The 14,522-nt window shown below is 41.8% G+C and overlaps 1 protein-coding gene across 1 annotated transcript in view; it reads left to right on the plus strand.

The window, feature by feature from the left end:
• LOC119776258 (copine-8) overlaps positions 1–12,490 on the plus strand; it is a 118,760-nt gene extending 106,270 nt beyond the window's left edge. The window contains exons 18-20 of the mRNA XM_038274571.1: positions 1,037–1,094; positions 1,256–1,329; positions 11,268–12,490. Coding sequence (XP_038130499.1) covers positions 1,037–1,094; positions 1,256–1,329; positions 11,268–11,456 — 321 coding nt within the window. The 3' untranslated portion in view covers positions 11,457–12,490. The remainder of the gene's footprint in view (positions 1–1,036; positions 1,095–1,255; positions 1,330–11,267) is intronic.
• Positions 12,491–14,522: the final 2,032 nt, after the last annotated feature.

Genomic DNA, 14,522 nt, shown 5'->3' on the forward strand with positions numbered 1-14,522 from the left:
AGCATTATTAAACATGACACTTTTAATATGACAATAAAAGCTTCTGTTTTGTTTAAAGCTGTTGGGGATTTGGATGCTTCAACCCAGTTGGGAGACAGAAGGGGTTGCACGCAGTGGCAACTGGCCAGTAGAGGGCACCAAGGCGCTGCCCCACCAATCCAATGACCTTGATTAAAAAAATTTTATTATAAAATTTAAATATTTCAAAATACAGTATATTAATACATTTTAGATGTGCAAGATAAATATTTAATCTTTAATGACGCGTAAAGCTTTGGCCATTGATGGCATCTGTAACCACCATTGACTCTCATTAAAAGTAAATGCACAGTAGCTTCTCTTTAATGCAAAATTATAAGAGATCTCGGGGCGCAGTTCTGCCCTGAGCTCACCAGGACTGTCATCACAGTTGTAGTGCGGCTGATTGACAGGTCCAGTCGTGGAAGTTGGAGAAAGAGAGAGAAATGGCGCAAGAAAAATAAAATTAAGTGAAGTCCATTAAAGCAAGAGAAGCTGGAGGTGAAACCCTTTCGATCTTATCAGCCGCACAACAAAATTAATAAAATTAAATAATAGAATATAGCGTGCTTTTTCTAGATGTTTTTTAATTTGCCTAGTTGCTATAAAAAAACACATTCTCAGAAAATAGATATCTTTTATATATAAAAAAATATAAAGCTAAAAGTAAGTATATGTTTGATTGATTTTTGGTAAACGTCTATTTTGAATTTATAGCCCTCCCTGGAGAAAACTCCACCAGCTGCTACTGGTTGCACGACTAAAAATGTTTAGTAACCACTAGATCAAAAGCTGTAATTAGGAAACTTCTATACTAACGGTTTAGGATCATTGTATCATGATGCAAAAAATATATGCAGTCACTGGCCATTTAACTCTAGATTTCTTGATGTAATTGCAACACATCTATAAGTGTCTCCAAATTACAGATGCATAGCTCAACAAATGCTAGCTGAAGTTTGGGAAAACATTTTAACCTTCTGAGACTTTGGTTTTTTCTTTTTTGCCTGTCTTGTAGGCTTCCTGCCTCCCAATGTCAATCATCATTGTGGGAGTCGGGCCAGCAGAATTTGATGGTAAGCTCTGCGTTATTGACAAAAAAAATCCTTTCGTAATTTGATATTTTGAAGTTGTACACAGAGGTTATGCTTTCAGCCTTGAGGAATGACTGGCATACCTGGCCAACATCCTTTTGTAATTGAGGCTCAGTTCTTTCAGTGCTTTTTCTTCCTCTTAGCCATGGTCGAGTTGGATGGCGATGAAGTAAGAGTCTCTTCCAGAGGACGACAAGCAGAGAGAGACATTGTTCAGGTAATTAGTAACTCCTTTGTTCCCCTGATCTGAAGTTTCAAATTTAGCCAGTTCTTGTTTACAACACAGCTTTGTTATTTAGGTTGGATCATCCTGTTCTAAATTTGTTCTTAAAATTATCTTTGTAAAAATTTCACCAAACAACGACTTTATCTCTTTACCTTCCTTTCAGTCATGTTGGGTTCCTCCATTTTTGGGCCGTTTTCATTAAAGCAGCTAGAATCTCCTGGTCTAATCGTATTTTAGGTTCTTTAGACTTACGTTTATGTCTTAAAACTATTTTTTTTAATCCTTTGCTCCCCCAAACAACTGTTTCATCACTCCTTCCCTTCAACGAATCCCTGCCTTAAGAGTTTATTTATATAGAAAGAATTAAAAATATAACAAAAGCATAAGAAAAGTAAATGGCATTGGTTTGATTAAGGAATGTAAATTACAAAGAACAGTTTCTGAAATGAATGTGTTTAGGTTAACAGTGAAAATAGACCAGTCAAAAGATGTTCTAAACCAAAGGAATTTTAAACCTTTATTTAAAGAAGCTCAGAGTTTTTGGATCTTTGCAGTTTTCTGAGTTTGTTCCAGGCTAGTGGAGTATAAGAACCGAATGCTGCTTTTCCTTGTTAAAAGTATATTCTTTAAGATACAGGAAGTCACGGTGAGGAATTTAGAACTGGGGTATTGTGCTTTGCTTTCTTGTTTTGAGCAAGGTCTGAGTTGATCCCTCCATCCGGACTTTGAGCCTAATCACTGGCTTCTGGCTGAAGTGACTGAAGTAGTGATTGCTCAACCTTTAGTCCAAAAGTAGTTAGTTTAGTTTTTTTCAGCTAAAGAGAATTATTGAACATCTTGGATTGATTTGTTCTATGAATTTACCAAAAACTTAAATTGGTTTATAGTCACCTGTTGACATTGTAATGTAGAGCTGTGTGTCATCTGCATAGTTTCGATAAATTATCTTATTGTTTTTTATGATCCCAGTTAGGGAAAAAATAATGAGATTAAATATGAGGCCTAGTGGTTAGGGCATAGAGCTTGGAATCCCGAGTTTCTGAGTTTGAGCCCGACTCCCAAGCCCTGGGCCTGGGTCTCTGAGTAAGACTCTTAACCCCTCACTGCTCCATGGGCGTCGCAAAAATTGCAGCCCACTGTTCCCCAAGGGGATGGGTTAAAGGCAGAGGTAAATTTCTCCATTGTGAGATCACTAAAGTTCAATTATTTATCTATGTATTTATGAAAGGCACTAAGATGGAACCTTGGGGAACTCCACACTTAATTAGTCAACTTTAATGCAGGTATCTATAGACACAAACAAATTCACCGACAAAAATCAGTGACATCTGCACTTCTGGTACTTCAGTAATCCAACATATTCATCAGTGTGAACCCACTTAGGTTTAATAATACCAGTACTGTGGTTCTTTCATAGTCTGCAATTAAACTGATGCTAATGAAGACCTTGACAAGGGCTGGTGGTATGTTTATATGAGCATGAAAACCTGACTGGAAGTGGCTGGTAATTGTAAGAAAGGTTTTCAACTGTTTAAACACCATAAATTTACAGAAGGGTGAAATATTTAAAATGAATGTGTAATTCTGCAACAGAAACTGTTCAAAGTTGTTATTTTTAAAAAGTGATGTGTTTAATAATTGAGTTTAATCAGATGCTATGAAAAGGAGAACTTAATTAAAGAAAGCTCTAGGTAAAGCATTGAGAAAGCAGAAGGAGGAGCTCAAATGGTGTACAATTTCCTCTATAGTGTATTTTTTTTCCAATAATTGTTTTGATTGGGTTATGCATACCTGTCCTAATACAACTGTGCGTATTGTGTTTTGTGTTGCCACAAAGGAAAATTTTGGTGATACTAATAGATCCATGCAATATCCTGGCATAAGAGGAAAAAAAACATTCATACTAAGATGTTTGTTTGACTGTGACTCAGTAAAGCCAAACCATGACCTTTATTTCACCACTGTAATACCGTACTGCCTGCCACCCTCCCATACAGAAGCCGGGATGCTCATTAGCTGGCTTTTTAATAAGCGGATGCACACTCATACACAGTTGCTTCATCGATGGAAAAAAAAAAAGAAAAAAGTTTCACTAGTAGAGTATTGCTTCAGCTCAGCCTGCAGATTCTCATTATGAGCAAGTTAATAACCCAAATAACATGGCGAAGTATAAGCAGTGGAAAATTTCTGTACAAATTGGCTGCATATAGTATCTTGCTACTGCAGGTGAAAAAACATTCAATAAAATAAAGAAAACTTTTTTATCCATGATATGTAATTGCAATAAAAGATGGTGTAAAGGTTGCAGCAATTTTGAATCAGCCCTGCTAAGTGCCTTCAGATGACAGGTTCTGAATTGGTGAAATAGAAAATGACAGTGAATTAAATTAAAATGCAAACTGTAAGGCAACAGTGATCCAGTATGTGTGCAGTAATTCTTAATAGAATCACATTGAAATCCTGATGAAATTTGATATTTTCCTACCTTATTTCTGGCATTATATTTGGCAGTATTTGAGCAGGGAAGGAGGACAATTTGTTTCCCAGAATATTCATAAATCAACTGCATTACCTAAAAGAACAGATTGCCATGAAGTTGAACTTCCAGAACAATATAGACTGTTACTCAGGAAGAGAATGTTGAGTTCAAGGATCTTTTAATGATGGAAAATGACAAACTGAAAGATGCTTATGAACGATAACAGACATAAAGTCAGGAAACTTAGACGAGGAACCAGTGCCAAACTGAAGGCTTAAGTAGAGCAGAGAACAGGTGCAGACACTGGGCTAAAACAGAAGAGACAGGAGAAAAAAAGTCAGTTTATTAACGAAGAGTCTGGCTAAAGAAGAAATTACTTAAGGTCAAACAGGGTGAAAAAACAGCCCTAACAGAACCAAAATTACAGAAACAATGACTGACAAACTAATGACAAAACTAACAAAAAATACAAAGAAATACACAAGAAACATTTACTAGAAAAAAAACTGTAAAAAATGAAGCAAAACAGAATATGTATGGCAAACCCCAAATAGTGAAAAATCACAAAATAAGGCAAGAACTAAGAACTAAATCAAAACTATGATCCAACCTGCAGATCTGGACACAGACATTCTGATTTTGTTGTTTTGACCACCTTTGTCATCAAAAAGTACTAACTCCTGCTTGCATCATATTTTTTACTTGATTGTATTGAAATCCCCCCCGATCAAGTAAAATGATACGACTGGCATAAAATCATATACAATCTGTCATGATCGGTTCTCTAATGGAGACCCAAAGATGCAGAACACCACTGACGGACACAGGATGAAAAGTTTAACAAGTTTATTTGCACAATCACACAGTTTATGCAGAAGGCTGGTTCGGGCCTGGATTCTGGTTTCACCGGAGTCTGCGAGAGAGACAGCACTGTTAAGGACTGTTGACGGGGTTTGGTTTCCAATGGTGCACAGAAAGTACCTTGAGGGTTCTTGAGGTTATCTTTGGGAGAGTCACTGTTGGTTCTGGAGGTGGATTTAGTAGCAGAGTCCGTTAGCTGCTTCAGCGTCTCACATCTAGCTTGAACAGACCTTGGTCTAGGTTTCCCAGCTCTAGCCCAGAGCTGCTTGGAGGTTCTCTGAGAGTCTTCAGGGTTTGGCTCTGAGGGTCGGCTCGGCAGGTTAGCTCTTCCAGAGCTTTCACGGAGGAAGCACGGGTTTCCTAGAGGTACAGAGACAAAGGTTAGAATCCAACCAGGAATTAGAGTCATAGAAAATCACTGAGATCTAGGCTTTAGCGCTGACCAACTGGAACAACACTGCGGCGTTGAGGCAAGGTCTGAAGACAGCTTATATAGTGGATCCTCTGATGATCTTGATGAGCTGCAGCTGTGCAGGAGGCTCCCTCAGAGGATCCACGGCGGACTCTGCTGGAGAAAGATGGGATTTTCTCCAGCTCCCAACAGTACTCCCCCCCCTCAACGACCGCCCCTTGGCGGTCCGGAAGAGGTGGATGGGCAGGAACGCTCGTACTCCTCGATGAGAGCAGGGTCGAGGATGTACGAGCCTGGGACCCACTGACGATCCTCCGGTCCGTAGCCCTCCCAGTCGACGAGGTACTGCCATCCGCGACCTCGTCGACGGGAGTCTACTATGCGGCGCACTGTGAAGGCCGGATGGCCATCGACCTCCAGGGCGGGTGGTGGGGAGTCGGACGGTGGGCACAGAGGACTCAAGGAAACAGGCTTGATCTGGGAGACGTGGAAGGTAGGGTGGATTCGGAGTGACTGGGGAAGTTGGAGACGGACAGCTGATGGGTTGATTACCCGAGAGATCTTGAAAGGTCCTATGAATCTCGGGGAAAGTTTTCGAGACATCCCCTTGAGGGGGATGTCTCGAGTGGAGAGCCAGACCTCCTGGCCCACAGAATACTCAGGGGCGGGACGTCTCTTGGCGTCGGCGAAACGCTTGACTGACTCGGATGACTGGTTGAGTGTGGCGATGGTCTCCCTCCAAATCCTCCGACAGCGGCGGATGTGTTGGTTCATGGACAGCACCGATATCTCTCTCTCATCTGCGGGGAAAAGAGGTGGTTGATATCCGAGACTGACCTGGAATGGGGACTGTCCAGTGGATGCGGAACGGAGAGAGTTGTGGGCATATTCTATCCACGGGAGGTATTGACTCCAATCCACCGGGTTATTGGAAGTGAGGCAGCGGAGGGTGGATTCTAGTTGCTGGTTCATACGCTCGGTCTGGCCATTCGATTGAGGATGGTAACCTGAAGTGAGTGAAGGTTTGCAGCCGAGAGCAGAACAAAAAGCCTTCCATACCTGTGATATGAATTGGGGACCTCTGTCCGAGAGGATCTCCTGGGGGATGCCATGAAGCCGGAAAACATGTTTAATAAGAAGCTGGGCTGTCTGAAAGGCCGTGGGAAGTTTTCTCAGGGGAACTAGATGGCAGGATTTTGAGAAACGGTCGACAATGGTTAGTATGGTGGACATACCTCGGGAGACAGGGAGACCGGTGACGAAATCAATGGCTATGTGGGACCAAGGACGCGAGGGAACAGGAAGTGGTTGAAGGAGACCAGAAGGTGGTTGATGTGAGGCCTTGTTACGAGCACATGTGGGACAGGCCAACACATACTCCTTTACGTCTCTGTGGAGTGTGGGCCACCAGAAGCGCCTGGAGATGAGAGCGACTGTCCTACTCACTCCTGGATGAGCGGAGAATTTGGCGGCATGCATCCACTGGATAAGACGGGACCTGACAGAAGAAGGGACATATGTGCGATTAGACGGACCGGTACCTGGATCTGGTTCAGTGGCTAGGGCTGAGTTGATAAGGTCCGTTATTTCCCAATTGACCACTCCTACGGTGCATGAAGCTGGGAGAACAGGTTCAGGTGTCTCTGGATGATCGACGGAGTAGAGACGAGAGAGAGAATCGGGCTTCACGTTCTTGGATCCGGGTCTGTAGGTAATTATAAGATGGAATCGTGAGAAGAAGATTGACCACCTGGATTGGCAAGGGTTAGCCTGTTTGGTTGACTGGATGTACGCCAGGTTCTTGTGGTCAGTCCACACAAGAACCGGATGCTCAGCTCCCTCCAGCCAATGCCTCCATTCTTCCAACGCCAGTTTGATAGCCAGGAGCTCACGGTCACCCACGTCATAATTCTGTTCAGCTGAAGAGAGCCTACGGGAGAAAAAGGCACAAGGGTGTATTCTTTGATCAGAATCAAGTTTCTGGGAGAGAACAGCTCCAACACCGGAATCTGAAGCGTCCACCTCAAGGATGAATTGTTTTGTCGGATCAGGTTGGATAAGTACAGGTGCTCTGGAAAACAAGGATTTTAGTTTCTCGAATGCAGCTTGAGCCTCGGGGATCCACTGAAAAGTTCGTTTAGAGGAAGTTAGTGAGGTTAATGGAAGGGCGGTTTGGCTATAGTTCCTTATGAACCGACAATAGAAGTTAGCGAACCCTAAAAACCTCTGTAGTTGTTTTCGATTCTCTGGAACTGGCCAGTCTAGGACTGCCTTGATCTTGTCCTCAGAAGGTATTTACCTGGCCGCCCTCGAGCACAAACCCCAAAAAGGTGACTGAAGGGCGATGAAATTCGCACTTCTCTGCTTTCACGAACAGCTTATTCTCCAGTAGTCTCTGTAAGACAAGACGGACATGTCTCTTGTGTTCATGGAGGTCCTTGGAATAAATGAGAATGTCATCAATGTATACAAATACAAACACGTTGAGGAAATCTCTGAGAACATCATTAACAAGGGCTTGGAAACAGGCTGGAGCGTTAGTCAGACCAAAAGGCATCACCAGGTATTCGAATTGGCCCAAGGGTGTCTTAAAGGCAGTTTTCCATTCATCACCCTCTCGTATTCTAAGGAGGTGATAGGCGTTTCTTAAATCCAGCTTGGTAAACACAGTAGCACCCTGCACTGGTTCAAAAGCTGAAGCGAGAAGAGGCAGAGGGTATTTGTTTTTAATTGTGATCTGGTTCAAACCTCGATAGTCAATGCAAGGTCTCAAGGAACCATCCTTCTTGCCCACGAAGAAGAAACCGGCGCCCAGGGGAGAGGAAGAAGGACGGATTATTCCAGCAGCTAATGATTCGTTGATGTATTTCTCCATAGTTTCTCTTTCTGGTTTGGAAATGTTATACAATCTGCTGCTTGGAAGAGGGGCACCAGGTAAAAGTTCTATGGCACAATCGTATGGTCTATGTGGAGGTAGGGACGTCGCACTGACCTTACTGAAGACGGGGGCTAAGTCATGGTACTCAGAGGGAACTGAAGAAAGGTCAGGAGAGTCCATCTCCCCCCCACCTCTAGGAGGCCCCACCATAGGGGCAGCAGAACGAAGGCAGGTTTCGTGGCACGAAGTAGACCATGATTCCAGGAGACGTTTGGTCCAATTAATGTGAGGGTTATGCTTCTCCAACCACTCAAATCCGAGGACCAGGGGGGAACATGCAGAGGGAAACACAAAGAAAGTTATAGTTTCTCGGTGGTTACCTGACAAAAGTAGCTCGAGGGGCTGGGTTTGGTGGGTAACACGATGGAGTCTCTTTCCGTCTATGGCGGACACACTGAGAGGCTGAGAGAGGGGAACGGTTTTAATCTGGAGTTGCTGGACGAGGTTTGAGTCGATAAGATTACGCTCACAACCTGAGTCGATGAAAGCGGAGAAAGAGAGACTTTGGTTATCACAGAAAAGGGTGGCTGGAAGCAACAGTCGAGGAGATTTAATTGAATTTATATGGCCCGCCAGACTCCTCATATCCTCTGGCGGGCCCCGGCTTTTGATTTTGCCGGGCAGGAGGCGATAAAGTGACCACTCTCACCACAGTAGATACAAAGTTTTCCTAAGAAACGCCTCTGTCTCTCCTCAGGAGAGAGCCTAGTGTGTCCCACCTGCATAGGCTCATAATCCCTTTCGCCTGAATGAGAGGCCTGAACAGGCAATGGTAGAGACTGGGGCTTAGTCCTCTGAGTGGGCATCTGCTCTGTAGAGGGAGAGAAAACAGTCACGTTATGAGAGGTAGAAGAAGAATTACTCTGCTTCTTTGAACTGTTTCTGGCCCGAATTCTATTATCTAATCTGATGGAGAGGCGTATTAAATCTTCGAGGGAGGCTGGTTCATCGAGGGTAGCAAGTTAATCTTTGATTTGTTCATTTAAAGCCATGAAAAAGGCTCCTTTCAAAGCGCTCTGGTTCCATCCGGAAGCTGCTGCTTTAACCCGGAAGTTAATTGAAAATTCTGCCACCGAAGAATTACCTTGTTTAAGGTTGAAAAGGGCTCTGGAATCAATTGTTTGGTCTGTCTCCTGGTTAAAGACCTGGGAAAATTCAGCAATGAAGTCAGAAAAACTGCAATTTAAACTGTCGTCGATGGCAAATCTTGCCTGAGCCCATTCCAAGGCTCTTCCTGTTAACTGAGAGAGAATGAACGTTATCTTCTTGTGATCTGTGGAAAAACAACCAGGGGAGTTCTGAAAGATCAGCCGGCACTGGAATAGGAATCCCTTGCAATCTTTCATGTTACCAGAGAATTTTTCTGGGAGACTAGGACGGAACTCTGATGACGTCACAGGTTGTGACCTCGGGGGAGGGACTGGACCCGGAAATGGTTGCTGTGCAGATGTAGCATTAGCACTATTGAAGTAGTTAACGTAGCCTTGAATAGCTTGATTTTGTCTTTCAATGTGGGTGTTTAACTCACGTAGAGCCAGGCCGAATCCTTGGATTTGGGCAGCCTGTTCCTCTAGTCGACGGAGATGGTGATCTGCTGGGCCTTGAGTTTGGCCGCAGTGTTCTGTCATGATCGGTTCTCTAATGGAGACCCAAAGATGCAGAACACCACTGACGGACACAGGATGAAAAGTTTAACAAGTTTATTTGCACAATCACACAGTTTATGCAGAAGGCTGGTTCGGGCCTGGATTCTGGTTTCACCGGAGTCTGCGAGAGAGACAGCACTGTTAAGGACTGTTGACGGGGTTTGGTTTCCAATGGTGCACAGAAAGTACCTTGAGGGTTCTTGAGGTTATCTTTGGGAGAGTCACTGTTGGTTCTGGAGGTGGATTTAGTAGCAGAGTCCGTTAGCTGCTTCAGCGTCTCACGTCTAGCTTGAACAGACCTTGGTCTAGGTTTCCCAGCTCTAGCCCAGAGCTGCTTGGAGGTTCTCTGAGAGTCTTCAGGGTTTGGCTCTGAGGGTCGGCTCGGCAGGTTAGCTCTTCCAGAGCTTTCACGGAGGAAGCACGGGTTTCCTAGAGGCACAGAGACAAAGGTTAGAATCCAACCAGGAATTAGAGTCATAGAAAATCACTGAGATCTAGGCTTTAGCGCTGACCAACTGGAACAACACTGCGGCGTTGAGGCAAGGTCTGAAGACAGCTTATATAGTGGATCCTCTGATGATCTTGATGAGCTGCAGCTGTGCAGGAGGCTCCCTCAGGATCCACGGCGGACTCTGCTGGAGAAAGATGGGATTTTCTCCAGCTCCCAACACAAACAGCATAAAAATAAAACAAGCCGGTCCCATCGAGGCGTAATCGGAGACAATGACACACGAAGTGTGCTCCTGATGTCCAGTCTGCTCCGTAGCTTTTTTTTGGTCGCTGTAACCGCAGAAAATCCCGCTTCACAAAGATAGGATGTTATAGATAGGATGAGTCTTAACCTGTGTCAAGACGCACAGATGCACTGACTGATGTAATTGGGACAGAATACCACAATTTTTTATATTTTTCAAAATAAAACATCACTCAGACTCTGATCGTCGATAAATTATTCTGTGCGCCCCGGTACCAAATGACCGACGGACCGGTGGTTGGGGACAGCTGGTTTAGCTGAAAGGTGAACCTCTATTATGTATAACAGGGGTCTCTAACTCGAATCTTCAAGGGCAGGTGTTCTGCAACTTTAAAACGTGTCTCTTCATCAGCAAATCTAAATTACGTATGGGCTAATTAGCAGAGCTTAAATATAGATAGAAAGTTGATGTGATTCATGTGTGTAGGGCAAGAGATACCAGCTCAGATTTCAGTTTGAGAACCCTGTTCTATTAAGATTTATTTCTGGGGTTTTCCTGAATTTAGGACACTCTCCCATCAGCTTTAACATCAGTGTTAGTTTTTCGACTTAGCAAAAAATTTACATTTTACCTGAACAGAGCTCCTTCTGCTGTTTTCTGGTAGCCATGTCTCTGTAGGCCCACATATGCGACACTGATCTCCACTTTTGTTGAAGACGGACTCAATAAATCTAAATGTCCAAAACCTAGGATATGCAAAAAGTTCAAGGGTTACATTAAATGAGCCAAAGGTGCTAACAGTTAGACTTGGACTTTTAGCAAATATAAAAGATGTTAAAAAGTCTCAGGAATTCAACGTGTGTTTTTAATAGCTTGTTTTTGCTCCTTTTCATCCTAGTTTGTTCCATTTAGAGACTACATCGACAGAAGTGGAAACCACATATTGAGCATGGCCCGGCTTGCAAAAGACGTACTGGCTGAGATTCCGGACCAGTTCCTTTCCTACATGCGGACCCGGGGAATAAAGCCTTCACCTGCGCCACCTCCCTACACACCGCCAGGGGAGCCAGTTCAAACCCAGATATAAAGAGCGGGCTGTTAAAAGTTAAAGCCTTGCAGTCAGGTGTTCTCAGAACTTAACGCTCAAAATACTTCCGTCTCCTTAAAGCCGCTCTCCATGCTTCGCCATCATGGATGACAGGGGTTTTTCTCATGGTCAGGAAGCTGCGCGTCAGGCCAGGAAAGACGTGCTTTAGAAGGAAAACTCAGCAAGAGTCTGTTTACTTCCACTATCAAGCATTCCTATAATTGTCTGGATTTTGATAGGATAATTATTCCTTTTCTCTTGTTGTGCATGTGTGTGTGAGTGAAACCGGAAAAGCTTTGGAGAGAGTTGATAGATTCAAATTGTGCAGAGAAAAGAGAAGTAAAGAAGGTAAAAACTAATAGGCCTGAAAATTCTGGAGAATGTCTGCAGATATAGAAAAAAAGTATCTTCATTTTCTGTAAAAAGAAAAAAAAAATGGAAAAATGTACCATTTCTTTCTCTTTTCTCTCCCAGAATAATTGTTTACAGTAAATGCTAGCAAAGATTTGTACCGTTGATACTTTTATATACATATAGTTTCACTCGGAAAGTTGTAATACTTTCTCTTCTCCTGGCATTTATGTCAGGTAGCTGCAGTGCAGGTAGCCCAGTAGCCCTTCTGTACTGTACCGTACCGTGCTGTACCGTACTGTACTGTATTCTAGTGTTTGTATTAACCTTTTGCATGCATGTAGCCTCGGTCAAGTGCATGCACATAGTGGCCCTGCACTACCTCTTCTATCCATACATGTTTGTGGGAGGTAAATTAACTTTCTTTTACTTAATTTATCCCCCTTTGTGCCTAGTAGCTGTATTTCCATCCAACTAATTAATTTTTTGCCTTGATTTATATATGATTTGTGTTATTATTACAAAACAAAATCAAATATCAGGTATTTGCTTATTTCAGTGTTTTTAAACCCCATTCTAATATCATCTGCATACGTGATCCCCTATGAGTTTGGGGATTTGTAGCCTTGTAGAGTGTAGCGCTGTGTGCACAGCTTTTGTCATCTTTAAAGTCCAAAGAAAGTTAAGAAAAGATTGTGATTATAAGTTCTGATGTCTCCATTTACAATTCGTGAATACACCCAACAGATTACATTCACATGACTACTGAATAAGAAAATTCTTATTTTCCCATAATTTTTTAATCCTAACATAGGCATGAGGCCAAAATTCCTTTATAACTGAAATGTACCACATCATACAAGGTTTTACATTAAAATCTAAAGCTTAATTAACCAATTAACAGAATGCAACATGTTTTCTCATGTTGGCTACTTTTTTATGGTGGTATGTTAATGTTTAATCTATGAAAAAATCATGTTAAGTTAATAAGAATAATGATTTTGTTGAAATTCCAGCCAACATTGCCATGTTGCTCCTTTGTTTGCTTTTTTGTGTTTTGCTTTAATATTTATTAAGAGTCTATAAATAATGTATTATATCTGTGCCATACTATAGTGTTGTAACAAAGCAGATAGTCATGGTTAGCTCATTAAAACAATTTTAGTAATACTACATATGTCTAAATACAAATATTCATTCAGTTTTGTTTTGTTTTTTTTAATCCACACAAATTTTATGATAAAAACCGCAATATAGGCTAGGAAAAAAAAAAATATGTTGCCAAAATTATTGAGTTATCTAAAATGGGGGTTAGGATTTAGAAAAGTTTTTTTTTCTTCTTTGGAGAACCTTTTTGCAGTTGAATCATAAGCTAACACAACACCCACAAATTTCAGCAACGTTGGTAGCCCATGAGTCAGAGTCTGTGCTGGCAGCTTTCTCTAAGCTTGCAATTAAAGAGTAATCAGCCTATAGAAAGGTATATTTTGGTCTATTGTTCAAAATAATAGAAAAAAATGTCAAAACATGTGTGCAGATAAGCTCGGTTCTTTCTCCTGACATTGCACACATCTGATGGCTCGACTATCATTCGGCTGCCATTCGGCTCCAATCGGCTGCCTTTCAGCTGCCATTCGGCTGCCTTTCGGCTACTCTAATCAGTGCTCTTTTTCAAGATATTTGACTTTGAGGCATTCACTAGATGTTTGTATTCTAAAATATTTGTATTCCGATGTATTAATTAGAAGTTTCAGATTTCTTGAAAGTCCAATATAGTGGCGCTAATGATTTCAGGAAGTGCCAGACATACAACATCTAGCTTTTCTTCTTTTTTTTTTTTTCTTCTAAAGCTAATTTTAGCCGCTCAACATCCAGTCTGTAGGTTCTTAGGAGTCTGAGTTGAGAAAATACACATCGGAGAATATTTTTTTTAACCACTCTAGTAACTTTTTCTTTTAAGCTAGCATTCCCCGATTATCTAAACTGAACAAAACTGCAAACATATGATAAACTCATACCGTTATTGTTGTTTTTTAACAGGTTTGCGCCTAATTTTTAACAGTCCATTTTTTCTTAATTAACATAGACTTAAGGAAATTGATCATTTTTGGGCAACTATAAATATTTTATGTAGCATTATTGACTGTTGTATGGAAATGTAGCTACTATCCTCATATTTTTGCATCTCTTTCCACCATACTATGTTGTTAATTGTACGCCCATGTGGTCAGGGGTTTTATATCATCGCGTCCTCATCCCGCATTCCTCCCCTTGAGTTTAACACATCCCAGCTGCTCTCAAACAAAATGTTTGAGCAAATAGAGCCCAGTGGTCAAAAATGCATAGAAAAACAAATTCATCCCATTTTGTATTTTTTTCTTAATTTTTGTAGTATTGCAGAGTATGGACGTGCGTTTGCCAATTTTTATTACGTCTTTGGCTTTGATACGACTTTGTACACAAGTTTTAATTTTGTATTTATACGTGCTCTAGTGTGTATGAATTGTGTATCCACCGACAACATCTGATGAATTAATACTGATGTCTTCTGTTATTGTGGCACGTTTGTATTGGATGCAGTCTGATTTGTGTTGTCATGCAAGGGATGTAGTGATGAGCGAGAATGAAAATATGACCCAAGTTACAAAAAAAAAGCTATGGCAGTAGCTTAATATCCATCTCATCATGGTTAAACATTTTTTAATTGACGAATAT

This window comes from Cyprinodon tularosa, unplaced genomic scaffold (genome assembly GCF_016077235.1).
Source record: "Cyprinodon tularosa strain WSP-4 unplaced genomic scaffold, ASM1607723v1 ctg92, whole genome shotgun sequence".
NCBI lineage: Eukaryota > Metazoa > Chordata > Actinopteri > Cyprinodontiformes > Cyprinodontidae > Cyprinodon > Cyprinodon tularosa.